General features: G+C 37.5%; 2 protein-coding genes across 2 annotated transcripts; one reads left to right on the forward strand and one right to left on the reverse strand.

Annotated features, from left to right (window-relative positions):
* The first annotated feature begins 749 nt into the window (after positions 1 to 749).
* Positions 750 to 4,471, forward strand: LOC104218070 (eukaryotic translation initiation factor 2 subunit gamma-like). The gene is made up of 9 exons (XM_009768465.2): positions 750 to 922; positions 1,026 to 1,166; positions 1,247 to 1,308; positions 2,025 to 2,137; positions 2,215 to 2,317; positions 2,751 to 2,978; positions 3,063 to 3,278; positions 3,508 to 3,768; positions 3,950 to 4,471. Exons 2-9 carry the CDS (start codon positions 1,046 to 1,048, stop codon positions 4,265 to 4,267), a joined length of 1,422 nt encoding a protein of 473 aa, XP_009766767.1. The 5' UTR covers positions 750 to 922; positions 1,026 to 1,045; the 3' UTR covers positions 4,268 to 4,471.
* A 1,035-nt stretch (positions 4,472 to 5,506) lies between these two features.
* Positions 5,507 to 6,430, reverse strand: LOC104218071 (histone H2A). The gene is made up of 2 exons (XM_009768467.2): positions 6,136 to 6,430; positions 5,507 to 5,931 (listed from the first exon to the last, which is right to left on the reverse strand). Exons 1-2 carry the CDS (start codon positions 6,343 to 6,345, stop codon positions 5,689 to 5,691), a joined length of 453 nt encoding a protein of 150 aa, XP_009766769.1. The 5' UTR covers positions 6,346 to 6,430; the 3' UTR covers positions 5,507 to 5,688.
* Between the last annotated feature and the right edge of the window lie 8,144 nt (positions 6,431 to 14,574).

The raw sequence follows: 14,574 nt of genomic DNA on the forward strand, positions 1-14,574 counted from the left end.
AAAAATAGTGTTTTTGATAGACCCTCGGCAAAGATACTTTTACTAATGCTTTAGAGATATATAAAATTAATGAAAAGCTCTATAAAATAAAATAAATGAGTAAAATGATGTGTAAAGGTCTAGTAAGGATCCGGTACAATTAATTCAGAGAGGAAAGATGGGTTACACTGTTTTCATAATTAGAACATAAAAAGGCTGACACTAAATAATTAAATTAAATTAAAATTAACATGCTTAATAATCGTAGGATACATATTTAATATTTAAATTAGATAAATTTTAGCTTAAGGAAAGTCTGTTGTTACTTCTATTTTATCGGGAAATAAAATTTCACTTTTGGAAGAATTACTGTATAGTTACACTGTCAAAGGGTCAAATAACCTTGGACAAGCAAAATTGACTGAAGAAAAGTGCAAGTAAAACATTCATGTTTTTTAGCCAAAAAAAAAAAACACAAAAAGAAGGAACGGAAAATGTTGTTGTACGTGTACTTCAACATGAATCAGAACCATGCCCTTTTTGAACAGTTAAATTGTTCTCAAAGTTTGTTATATTTACTCAAATACCAGTGGCAACTGAAGCAATAAAGAGATTATTCAGGGGCATAAGAATTCTTCAAAAAAACGGCGCTGCCAAAGTAACTGTGACCACGAGCTGCCTGGTTATTCCCACTTATAGTATAGGAATAGATATATATAGACAGCCTATAGACTTCTCATCTTCAATATTAATTAATTCAAAATCTCAAACATAGTCATTAATTAAACCCTAATTCACCATGGGAGTTTTAGCCTAACCTAACAAAGTTTCAGAGCACAATGGCGATCTTCTTCTTCTCGATAGCAGCCTTACCAATCTCAATTTCAAATCCACAAGTGCCCATCAGAAACAGAACTTTTGAAACAAGTTTCTCTCTTTTAAGGTGAAATTTTCATATTGTGTTAGCGTAGAATGTATAATGAAGGATCAATTATATGTATTATGGTGTTCGGGTAGTAAATAGTGTTAATGCTGATTTCATACAGGATTGAGCAATTTATTCTGAATGTTGAAGAAGATGGCTCAGAAAGAGATAATAATGGAGCAGGATTCAAGAAAGCTGGATGTGACGAAACTACATCCACTTTCACCTGAAGTTATATCCAGGCAGCCTACAATCAACATTGGTAATTTTTATTATAACCTCATTCTTGTTTTCCTGAACAAGTTAATTATGGACTAATAAAATGGTTTAAACTTTTGTTAGGCCTAATTGGCCATGTAGCACATGGCAAAACCACTGTTGTCAGGGCAATCTCTGGTATCCAGGTACCCTTAATTACTCTTTTGTCTGTAGCCCTTTGAATACTTTTTGTTATGTTTGGCCGTCTCAATTTCTTTTGTTTTTTGTTTGATCATCTTGTCCATAAATTATACTAGATAGGAGAAAAACAAGGTTGAAAAAGTGATAACTGTTTTTTCTATAATCTTGTTAATACGAGATTTCTGTGAATTAACCAAATTATAATTTTAGGGAAAATTACGCGACATATACACTGTATTTACCATTCGTAGCTATACTTTCAGCAAATTTAGCATTCGGAGCTATATTTGAATTTTATAGCAAATCCATGAAACTAGTGATTAAGTGTTTTGAACGGAAATAAGAGAGCAACAAGCTCTCTTAGCTCAATTGGTTAGAGGGCCCGCTTAGTTACCGGACATCTTGAGTTCGACTCTCAGCAAGAGCATTTTATTTTTCTATAATTCTGTAATTCGCCTTGGTTGTATTCGTTGAATACTTGTATACACCCCGTATACAGGTGTATCTTTTGTATACACCTTGTAATTCGCCTTGGTTACAGTTGATACAACAGTTACGCGAATGAATACAATTGCACGAATAGTAGTTATTAATCGTAATTAGACAAACTATAGTTACTAGGCTCTAAACTATAGTGCTTTATGAAAAATCCTCTAATTTTTACCTCTCGTTTAACTTGCTTTTATGGAGCTCTTACTTTTTTATGACATCTAATTATCAGACTACTCGATTCAAATGTGAACTGGAGTGTAACATAACTGTGAAACTTGGATACGCAAATGCAAAGATATACAAATGTGAGGATGAAAGTTGCCCGCGGCCCTTATGCTACAAGTACGTATGTTAATGTGAATTATTTGTTCCCATGCTTTCTTGAAGAATATATTGTTAAGATCTACCTAATTTTTTAGGTCATATGGAAGTGGTAAAGAAGATAATCCTCCATGTGATGTTCCTGGATTCAAGAACTGCAAGATGAAACTGCTCAGACACATTTCTTTTGTAGATTGCCCGGTATGGCTACTTCATTCGTGGAACCTTAAAACATTGCTGCACTTGGCGACAAGCTAGTAGAATTTGTTCTTTGCATTTATATTTTGCTACAGAATTCTTATAAAACTGTGAAGAGCCTTTATTCTGAATTTTGGCAATATAATTTAGGATTGATCACATGGTAACTCGTCTGAATGATCCCTGCCTTGAAATTGTTTTCTTTTTTTATTTTATAGTCATGCTGCTTTTTATCTTTCTAGGAGTTGGTATGTTTAGGATTATAGGTGATAAGTCAGTTTTTCCGCGACTTGAAACCTGGCAAAGCATCTGTACTTTTTGCCAAATGTGTTACCTCAAAATTTTGGTGGTCCCATTAATCTATGAGTATTGAGTTACAATATTACTACATTGTAACTATATTTAGCTTTGGCTGCTTTGTTATGACTTGGTGTAGGGGCATGAGATACTGATGACTAGAATGCTGAGCGGGGCAACAATTATGGATGGAGCTTTTCTTCTAATAGCTGCCAATGAAAGTTGTCCTCAGCCCCAGACTCTAGAGCATTTATCTGCTGTTGACATCTTGAAGCTCCAAAACCTAATCATTCTTCAGAACAAAGTTGACATTATACAGCAGGATCAAGCTAGAAATCAGTATAAAGCAATCCGTGAATTTCTCAAGGTTAGTCATTCCAAAGCGTTTTGCAAGTTGATTACCTGGTATTTTAACATTTTGCTAAAGAAGAATTCATCTCATACCTATCAGGGAACAGTTGCAGAAGGTGCACCAGTAGTACCTATTTCAGCGCAGCTTCAGTACAACATTGATGCTGTTTGTGAATATATTGCAAGGATTCCCATTCCAAAGAGAGATTTTGTATCACCTCCCCGTATGGTTGTGATTCGATCTTTCGATGTGAATAAGCCTGGTTGTGGTATTGATGACATGAAGGGTGGTGTTGTAGGTGGAAGTATCATTAAGGTACATTCCTGTTGTCTGGGGTTGATGCAAATTGTTCTCATAACTGTTATTACTATCTGCCACACACTATAAAGAACATCTTTTAATGTATCTGATGAAAGTTGTCTTTTGACAATTCCCACTGATCAATTTTTGGAAGCTGTTGATAACCAAGTAATGATTAAATCTGAGTTTAACCTTTAAATACTTTGTTATGTCTAAACATATATCATTGACCTCTTGTTCTCAGGGTGTTTTAAAAGTAAATCAGATGGTTGAGCTTCGTCCAGGCATCCTTGACAAAACTGCAGATGGAAAAATCATATGTAGACCAATATATTCCAGAATTATGTCATTATTTGCAGAGCAGAATAAGCTTCAGTTTGCTGTGCCAGGAGGCCTTATTGGGGTCGGCACATCAATGGATCCTTCCCTATCACGCAGCGATATGCTTGTTGGTCAAGTCCTTGGAGACGTTGGTACACTCCCTGAAGTGTATATTGAACTTAAGGTTAGCATGCATTCTTTAGCATTTTTAGCTTTTGTTGTAATATCTTTTATTGCTTACTAAATCATTCCATTTATAGTTCCTCCTGATACATTTGACCATTTATTGTTTGACCAAATCACTAGGAATATGTGCCTACACTAATCCTCTTGGCAACTTATTTCTCATCATCTTTTATCTGCAGATCAGGAAAATTAAACTGCTGCGTCGGCATGTAGGGGTTGAGAAAAAAGAGTCAGAAATGCAGGTATCGAATCTGGTAAAGGGTGAGGTACTAATGCTGAATATATTGTCCATGGCAACTGGGGCTCAAGTCATTAAAGCGAGAAATAACAGCGCGAAATTGCAACTAACTGCACCTGTATGCACTGGCATAGGCGAGAAGGTGGTGCTCAGCCGTCGGGTTGGTGGCCACTGGCGTCTCATTGGGTGGGGTGAGATTGAAGACGGAGTGGCACTAGATGTGCCACCCACTCCTGCAGATATTCTCTTTACAGTGTGAACTTGTTCTTTCTATTTTATGAATTGCTTTCTAATGAGTGTTTCTTTTTAGCTTTTGTTCCTATGAATTTGTATTGTCAGACTTGTCGAACAATAGATTATTGGCATGACACATGCTTACTTCAAGTATTTGTGGATTTTATCCGCTGACATGCTTTGTGAAATTTCATATTTTAGTCGGTTAATGAGCTATGGATTTAATTCAGATTCCTCTTTCTTCGACATTTTTTCCTTTCTAAAATTTGAGAAGATTAGTACAGGGGTACATGTTGTTTTAATACGTCTATTGTGAATTCAAAATGGTCATATAAACCATTGCTAAGACTGCTACTGCGCTGGATGCACAGCTACAAGTTAATAAGTGAAACAATTTCTGGTTCCTTAAACGAGTCACTATTTTATTGCCACTTGGTACATTTGAAGGAGGAGAATATACCCAAGCCTTCCTTACGAGATGTGATAGAGGGGATTCTGGATCAACTAACCGTCCCTCATAAAGCAAAACAACAAAAAATGTAGCGATAAAGTTGTTACCTCAAGGAAGCTCATAAATTAGCCAGCTTGGTTTTCTCTTCTTGACTCGAAATGTAGGAAGGAGCCATCAGTCAGCATTTATTAGCCCTCTAACCTGGTGAGGCAATGTATCAAAGTTAGTGTCGATGCCATTTTATCAGCAACTTTCTTTGCTTTTCTAAAACAGTGTCCGGTAATAACCCCAACTCTTTCCACAGCACCATTAGTTGTCTCTCTCTGTCAGCTATCTTCCATGGAGGAGAGAATCTTTCTCACCAACGATTAAGTTGTACCCTTTTGAATGCACCGGTTAATGCCAAATAGGAGAGATCTAGCTTTCACCTTGTTAATAATGTTGAATAATATTAAGGAGGTAGATCTAGCAATGGAAGGATTGGAGGTCTGATCCGTTTTACTACTAATGTTGGTTTAATAACAAGTAAGACTGAACCTTCATGCTAAGGACAACAATAACACTAACTATCAATCCTAAATAAGTTGAGAGATTTAGCTTTCTCAGCTTTTGTTTATATGTTACAGGAAACTGATTGCTTATTCTTTAAATAGCTCCCTGAGAAACATTAAATTTTGTTAAATATATAAGTCCTTCACTAAAGGGATAAAAAGAACTTCAATTTAGAAAGAAAGTTAACTACATTCTACATCTCAAAATAAGTATGCCTAACAATGATTGATGTAAAACAGAGTATAGATTGAAAACACCGTAGGTAGAAACAAGGGGTTTCATTGATTTGACTATGAGGAACAACTACCACCAAGTTCAGAATAACAACTATATTCTTCTCAAATTCCCTCACCAACAAAAGAACTAATTCTAGCACCAGAATTACATACAAAGGGGAAATAAACTAACAGAAGTTTCAGTTTCAACAGTCACTAAAAAAAACTCTAAGCTGCGGCTTTCCTTGGAGATTTTGTGGCCTTAGCAGGAGATTTCGGTTCCTTTTCAGCACCAGTTTTCTTAGGCAACAAAATCGGGTTGATATTTGGAAGAACACCGCCATGAGCAATGGTCACACCCGCAAGAAGCTTCCCTAGCTCTTCATCGTTCCTCACAGCCAACAGAACATGCCTTGGAATAATTCTGTTCTTCTTGTTGTCACGCGCTGCATTCCCAGCCAATTCCAGCACCTACAATAATTTATGGTAATTTTTTCAATAAACTCACTTAATGTGTTAAGCGTGTTCAAATCACATATAAATAACTACAAACCCCATTTTTAATTAGACAAAAAATAAGTCCAAAACCGAAAGCAACACAGGGAAAATATTGAAACCCCGAATCAAAGAAATACTAACTTATCCCAAATCAAATTTTCAGATAATATGACTTACTTCAGCGGCCAAATACTCAAGAACAGCAGCCAAATAAACCGGAGCACCACTTCCAACACGTTGAGCATAACGACCCTTCTTCAGGTAACGACCAATTCTACCGACCGGGAATTGAAGACCGGCTTTGACGGACCGGGAAACCGGCTTCTTCGATTGGCCACCACCCTTTCTGCCGCCGGCACCCTTTTTCGCTTTTCCGGCAGTATCCATTTGGAAATGATAAAGAACAAAGTTGTGATTTGTGAAAAAGAATTGATATTATCAGTTGATTGTCTGAGCGGTAGATGTGGATGGGTGTATTTTGCGTGTTTGTTGTATTTATAGTGGAATTTCTGGTATTCGGTTTTCGGATTGGTGATGAGGGCCGTTGGATTTTGATATAATCTACGGTGCAGGATTCTGTAGAAGCGATCCGTGTCGTTTTGAATGGACCAATGAGAAGCGAGGGTTAGTTTGAATTTTGGTAAAAGAATAATTTTCCCGCCTGGAAAGGAATAAGCTTTTCCCAATGTGTTTTTCTTTTACAGAATTAATATAGGTAGGGGAAAACTCCAATTTAATTAAGATATAAATAAAGGTTACTGAATCCAGGAAAAAAAGTTACTGAATACAAATAAATCAATTGCTTTGTGGCCTCGTGAACATTTTTCAGAATTTTATTAGCTTTTTGCTCATCTGGTCCAGAATTAATGATGTTATTGCTATATTTGAGAAGTCATGTGTAATTTTTTCGCAAATATCTTTTAAATATCTTAACAATATTTCCTTTACTAGTATTATTTATAATATTTTTACTTAATTTTTAAATATGTAACTTTTGTTAAAATTATATCAAATATATAGAAGTTAGATATATTCATTCCAGTAATAAATCTGCCCGTCGTTTTTATAGATAAAGGAAGTAGTGTGGTGGCAATTTTTTAAAAAAAATATTGGACTCCACACCTCTTGGCCATCAGATGAGACATGTAATTATATTTTTCTGGCACGACAAATTCAAGAATGTAAACACTTTGTTCCTGGTCTATTGGCTCCTACAAAGGCTCATATGACTCGATTTTCATGTCATCGTCCAAATACAAAATTGAAAAAAATGTATGGAATGAGGGCCAATATGCCGCAACTCTAGAATTGTATTACTATTTACATCCTCGTACGTACACACAATAGAGTCTTCAAGTAGCATATTATCTACTTCCTCACATGACTCTAGTGCATTCTTCTCCACGTCGACATCATCAACAAAAATATGATCGAATAATTGACTATCCACTTTTAGCTCCTCAATTTAGCGTATAAGCTCCTTTTCAGCTTCACATATTTTAGTATTATTTTGTTGTGCAGTAGATACAACAATCTTTGCATCCAATTGAGCTTCCAAGTCGTGAATAGCACTGCCAAATCTGTTGATTGTCTTGTCCAAACTAATATCTTATGTTTATTAGGTGTTTAATCCCATCTGTAATTTCCTCACTTTGATATTTCCAATTTTTTAGCTTGTTCCATTTGGCTTAAAATTTCCACTTGTTCAAAAAATTTCACTTGTTCAGAAATTTCCTCTTGATGGAACTCGCTCTCTTCTTCAATTTGATGCTCTTCCTGAATATCAACTAAGTCCGCAACTTGTTGATCATTGAATATTTTCATTAGTCCATTTACTTTGGTCTTTATGCTCTTCATTGTTGCCCTGAGATCTTTTCTAGCTTTTCGGTTTTCATCTCCTTGCTCTACTAGTTTATTAGTTTGCTCCACTAGATGCCTCACATATTTATTATATGAGAATCATGTTCCACAAGTCTCCATATCGTTGTTCCTATCAAACTCACAAACATTATTAGAAAGATCATAATAAGGACTCGGAGAAGGATAAAAGATTTAGGACAATCACCATAATAGCGCCAAAAACTATTGACTAAATTAGACTATCCTAATTATCTAAACAAGGATCATAAACTTGTTGCAGCCAAACACACATGCAAGTACACTCGATCGCCAAGTAATAAAGTGACTAGAAGCCGGATGTCGAACCCACAAGGACTTGTTATAAACTATTGACTAAATTAGACTATCCTAATTATCGTTGGTTGCTTTGTGTAGTGATTGTGGCATTGTGTAGAGGTCATATAGAGGATTCCCAACTTGAAATTTATAAATGTTTTTGAGAGCTTTAAATTGTTTTGTTATTGTTTTAACGGCTATTTAATCTCTTTATTTGTTTCTATGATTCGTCACATTTATGTTGCACTTCCAATCCTTGAAGAGGGTCTTTGGTTTTCATACTAGTACTATTCGACATGTTCTAACCCTCTTTTTACCGGGGGCGCTGCATCTTTAATGGATGCAAGCTGCAGACGACTTTGATCAGTGATATCGGTGCACCTTCCTCCCAGCTAACTTGGTGAGCCCCACTTTATTTCGGGATCGTATATTTTTTGCTTTTTGTAGATTTAGTTTTGAGGTATATCCGGGGCCTTGTTACTGGCACTATCATTGTACTCCTTTGTATATATTATAAGCTCCATAGACATAGTGTGGGTAATATGTCGGTGTTGGGAAGGTCAAACTAGTAATGTTTAATTGAAAAATTATAATTTTAACCTTTTAAAAAACTATAAATAACCTCCCTTTTTCTTCTTCTTCATTTTTTCTCATAATTCACTCTCTTACTACTCTAATTCTCTCTCAATTCTCTCTTGATATTATTGATTATTGTTCTTAAATTTCCAATTACTTATTATTTCAAGTTTCATCAAATATTTAGTTTATCCATTACAAAATTATTATTATTAAATATCAAGTATTCAAATAAAATGTGGTATCGAGTACTATCAACTATCAAGTATCGGTCTATCAATTGAAGTTTGATTTATTATATCAAAATTAGAGCGGCATCCGGAATCCCGGTACACTCGTTCCATCTCTTTCTCTTCTTTGGTGTACACTTATTTTATTATTTGAAATTATTAATTTAATTTCTTAATTTAATTTACATAATGAATTTACTTAGAGTAGCTAAAAAAGTGTGCACTAGCAGAGGTGGTAGTAAGAAAACTTCCAAAAGATCAAGAGGTGGTGTTGGTTCTTCTAGTAGCTTTACATATATTTATGAAAGTTCACCTGAAAATTTAAATGTAGATTGTGAGAGAATGCAAGAAAATTATGGTATAGATGCTGATTTAGATGATATTCAATCATCCGATAATCTTGAAACACCACTAGCTACACCTGATAATGCTAGTCAAACTCAAAATATTAGGGGTGGAACAAGTAAGACTCCCCTTCCTATTAAGAAGAATCGAAGATTAAAAAGTAAGTCTTGGAATTTTTTTGACAGACTAGAAGATCAAAAAAATTATGTAAAATGTAGAATTTGTAATGAACTTTATAAACATGAGCCCGATAAGGGAGGGGGAACGGGTCAACTTCGTAAGCTTATAGTAGAGCTCTACCCTCTTGATTGGGGAGTAGATGAGGAAGATGGGCAACAAAAACTTAACCCGAGTATTGGGGGGTTAATGGGTACATACGATATTAAGAAAGATCGGGAAGAATTAGCTAAAATAATTGTTTTAGGTTGTTTACCTTTTAGTTTTGCTTCTTCACCGTATTTTGTTACTTATATTCAAAGAATTTATAACCCTTTGTTTAAAGGTATTTCTAGAAGTACTTGTAGAGCTGATATCTTTAGGCTTTTTGGACAATATCAAACATATATACGTTATTTGTTCGTCATTCTTTCTTGTAGAGTTTCTCTTACTTCTGATATTGGTCGTGCTGTAAATGGAAATGATTACCTGACTGTTATATACCACTGGATAGATGATAATTTTTGTACGCAAAAACGTATTATTATTTTTAAATATGATGAAGATCAAAGTCATACTAGTGCATTTATAAGTAATACTATCCATGAAGTTGTTATATTTTATAATCTTGCAGAAAAAGTTTTGTGTATGTCATTTGATAATGCTTCTAACAACAATGTTGCTATTACAATATTAAAATTTCATCTACACCCACCACTTCCTGAAATATTTCATGTTAGGTGCATGTCATATTTATAACTTGATTGTGAAGAGTGGCCTTGAATTATTTAGAAATGAAATCACTTTAGTTAGGAGAGTTGGTGTAATTCACGGTTTTGGTGTGATAATCAAGAATAGCATAATGGGGCGATAACCAGTCCATGCCCAAGATACTGCCAAAATCTACCATGCTGAGCAACAATAAATCGGCTCTGGTCTCAAAACCACTAAGAGCAACCAAACACGATTGATAAACATGGTCCACGATAAGAGAATCTCTCACAGGAGTAGAAACATAAATAGGGGAGCTCAAAAAATCCTGAGATACACCCAAATGCGGAGCAAAATAAGAAGACACATAAGATTAAGTAGATCCTGGATCGAGTAGAACCGATGCATCTCTGTGACAAACTAGTATAATACCTATAATGATAGAATCGGAGCCAACAGCCTCAGTACGGGCAGGAAGGGTATAGTATTGGGCCTGGCCTCCCCCTCTAGGGCGACCTGTACCTCCCCGACCTCCACCTCTGGCTGGCTGAGTAGGTGGGGTAGCAACTGGAGCTGTAACTATAGCCTGAGAACTCTGCGGGGCACGTTGTGACTGAGAAGTCTGTGGGGGTGCACTCCTCCCAAGTCTAGGGCAATCCCTTACTACATGGCGTGTGTCACCACACTCAAAACAAGTTATGGGAGGACGTGGTAGTTGTGACTGGCTTGAGCCCGGTCTGTTGGACTGACCTCTGAAATCACCCTGCGTAGGAGGCGCGCTAGAAAACGGAGGTGCATAATAAGGCTTCTAAGGCCTAGGAGGAGCTGGAATATCACTGGCTGCTGGAAGAGCTGAATGAACAGGACGACTCATATAACCCCTACCATAACGACCTGCAGCTGGGACACGGGCACCAGAGAAATGGCCCGACTCTCGAGACCTCTTGGCCTCTCTCTCCCTAGAATGCATACCCTCAATCCTCTTAGCAATGCTCACCACCTATTGATAAGAGATGTTCATCTCCAACTCACGAGCCATGCTAGACCTGATGCTAGGAATAAGGCCCTTAATAAACCGGCAAACCCTTTCGCGACAGTAGAAACCAAGACTGGGGCATGTCTAGCCAAGCTAGTGTAACAGACAACATACTCTGAGATAGTCATAGCACCCTGGCGCAAATGCTCAAACACTGCGCCATGCGTCCCTGAGGATTTGAGGAACATACTCCCTTAGGAACAGATCTGAAAATTGAGTCCAAGTCAGTGAAGTAGCCTCATCCGGACTGTCTAACTCATAGGTGTGCCACCACTCATAGGCGGCTCCTCAAAGCTAGAAAGTAGTGAAGGAAACCCCGCTCGATCCTGATATACCCATGGTATGGAGAATGCGGTAACTCTCATCTAGATATCCCAGAGCATCCTCCGATGCTAGACCGCTGAATACAGGAGGCTTGTACTTCTTGAACCTCTCAAGCCTTAGTTGCTCCTCCCCGAAAGCCGCTGCCTTGCCCTCGGGTTGATCTAGCACTACAGGCAGTATAGGAATAATCTCAGGGACCTGCTCAACATGCACTCGCTTCTCAGGAGTGCGGGCGGCGGGAGTCTATGCTCCTCCCCCGGCCTGAGACGTGGCTGCAGCAAGGGGAAGCAACCCTGCCTAAGCCAGAGTGGTGTACATGCTCATGAATTATGCCAAAGTCTCCTGAAGGGCTGGAGTAGTGGTAGCAGTAGGCGTTTCAGGTGCCTGGACTCCGACTGGAACTGTTGGTGGTACCGCGGCGCCAGCTCGCGCAGGTGCTCTGGCTGCACCACGTGCGCGTCCTCGGCCTCTATCCCGGCCCCGACCTTTGACGGCTGTAGTAGGGGGCGCGAGTGCCTGATCATCTTGGGTAGCACTTGTCCTCACCATCTGTGAGAGAATAGAAGACAAAAGTTTAGAATTGTGATGCCAAAATATCGCACGACAAGGAAATCAAATGAAGTGGAATTTTCCTAACATTTACATAGCCTCTCATAGATAAGTACAGACGTCTATGTACCGATCAGTGAGACTCTAATAAACCGGCTTGTGATCCATGACTCCTATGAACTTAGAGCTCTTATACCAACTTATCACGACCCTGGTTCGCCCTCCATGAACCATCGTGACAACACCTAGTATCTACAACTAGGTAAGCATAAATTGCGGAAGAAAAACCAAAATTTGCATAAGTAAAACAATTTAAAACAGAAATAAAGTAATAATCGTGTTTTAAATGTGTCTCTTGGCATACACCATGTTTAACTCTCAATACAAATACGTAAATCCAAGACCCGAAAACCTACGAATCACAAGCTAAGAGAAATATCACATTGCTCTAACTCCGGAATGTCTAATAAGAACAGAAAAATACAGAAGGGCTAAATACTAAAAGCAGGAATAGAAAGAGACTTCTTGGTCTGCGGACGCGGCAGATGTACCTCGAAGTCTCTAAAGCAGTTCCCTCCCTCAAGGATGGTAGGCTTGAGTAGCGGTACATGGATCTGCACATGAAAAACATACGCAGAAGGGGTATGAGTACACCACAGCGGTACTCAGTAAATGCCAAGCCTAACCTCGGTTGGGTAGTGACAAGGAAAGGTCAGGACCCTACTGAGGTCAAATAAATAATAAGATGACATGATAATATAAATAGTACAATTGAGAATCTACACAGGATAGTAAGGAGTACAATAACGGAATCAGAAATAAAGACAAACACCAAGAAGTACCACTCATAACAAGGATGATAACCGGGGATCTCTTGGTATCCTCAATATATGTTAGGGATCTCTTGGTATCCCGAGGATCTTTTGGTATCCTCAATATATGCTAGAGATCTCTTGGTATCCCGAGGATATCTTGTTATCCTCAATACACGTGTCAGGGATCTCTTGGTATCCCGCACCTCAGTTCATATCATAAATACATATAGGGGATCTCCCGGGATGCCGTCCCATAGTCCCAAAGTAAAAACACACAGCAGCAACACAGGAATACCCAATTAAGCTAAATGTCGTACCAAGTAAACAGTTAATTCTAACCTAACATGCTTCTCGTAATGCAATTAAGGAAGTTTAAGCAAATAGACAATTAAGCCAACTAAACATGCTTTTCCAAACTAGCAACAAGCTAAATTTGCAAGTAGAATAAAACAGGAAAAAGAACTCAATTGAAATACTTAAGGAAAAACCGGATTTTTCAACAATTAGCTCAAGTACGCACTCGTCACCTCACGTACAAGGCATTTCAATTATCAAATATATCATATCCTAAGGGGAAGGTCCCCCACACAAGGTTAGACAAGCCACTTACCTCGAACCGGCTCAAAAATCAATCCGAGACCACGTTCTTACCGCGAGTACTCGACTCCAAATATTTTAGTATTATTTTGTTGTGCAGTAGATACAACAATCTTTGCATCCAATTGAGCTTCCAAGTCGTGAATAGCACTGCCAAATCTGTTGATTGTCTTGTCCAAACTAATATCTTATGTTTATTAGGTGTTTAATCCCATCTGTAATTTCCTCACTTTGATATTTCCAATTTTTTAGCTTGTTCCATTTGGCTCAAAATTTCCACTTGTTCAAAAAATTTCACTTGTTCAGAAATTTCCTCTTGATGGAACTCGCTCTCTTCTTCAATTTGACGCTCTTCCCGAATATCAACTAAGTCCGCAACTTGTTGATCACTGAATATTTTCATTAGTCCATTTACTTTGGTCTTTATGCTCTTCATTGTTGCCCTGAGATCTTTTCTAGCTTTTCGGTTTTCATCTCCTTGCTCTACTAGTTTATTAGTTTGCTCCACTAGATGCCTCACATATTTATTATATGAGAATCATGTTCCATAAGTCTCCATATCGTTGTTCCTATCAAACTCACAAACATTATTAGAAAGATCATAATAAGGACTCGGAGAAGGATAAAAGATTTAGGACAATCACCATAATAGCGCCAAAAACTATTGACTAAATTAGACTATCATAATTATCTAAACAAGGATCATAAACTTGTTGCAGCCAAACGCACATGCAAGTACACTCGATCGTCAAGTAATAAAGTGACTAGAAGCCGGATGTCGAACCCACAAGGACTTGTTATAAACTATTGACTAAATTAGACTATCCTAATTATCGTTGGCTGCTTTGTGTAGAGATTGTGGCATTGTGTAGAGGTCATATAGAGGATTCCCAACTTGAAATTTATAAATGTTTTTGAGAGCTTTAAATTGTTTTGTTATTGTTTTAACGTCTATTTAATCTCTTTATTTGTTTCTATAGGATGGATTTAAGTGTAGATTCATGGAAATTAGTCTATACCGAATAGGAATCACTTACCCAAATCGCCCCGGTGAAAATCTCTTCAAAAATTGCAATCTCCCGAGCTCCCAATTCCAAAATAT

The sequence above is a fragment of the Nicotiana sylvestris genome, chromosome 2 (genome assembly GCF_000393655.2).
Source record: "Nicotiana sylvestris chromosome 2, ASM39365v2, whole genome shotgun sequence".
In the NCBI taxonomy this organism is placed as follows: Eukaryota; Viridiplantae; Streptophyta; class Magnoliopsida; order Solanales; family Solanaceae; genus Nicotiana; species Nicotiana sylvestris.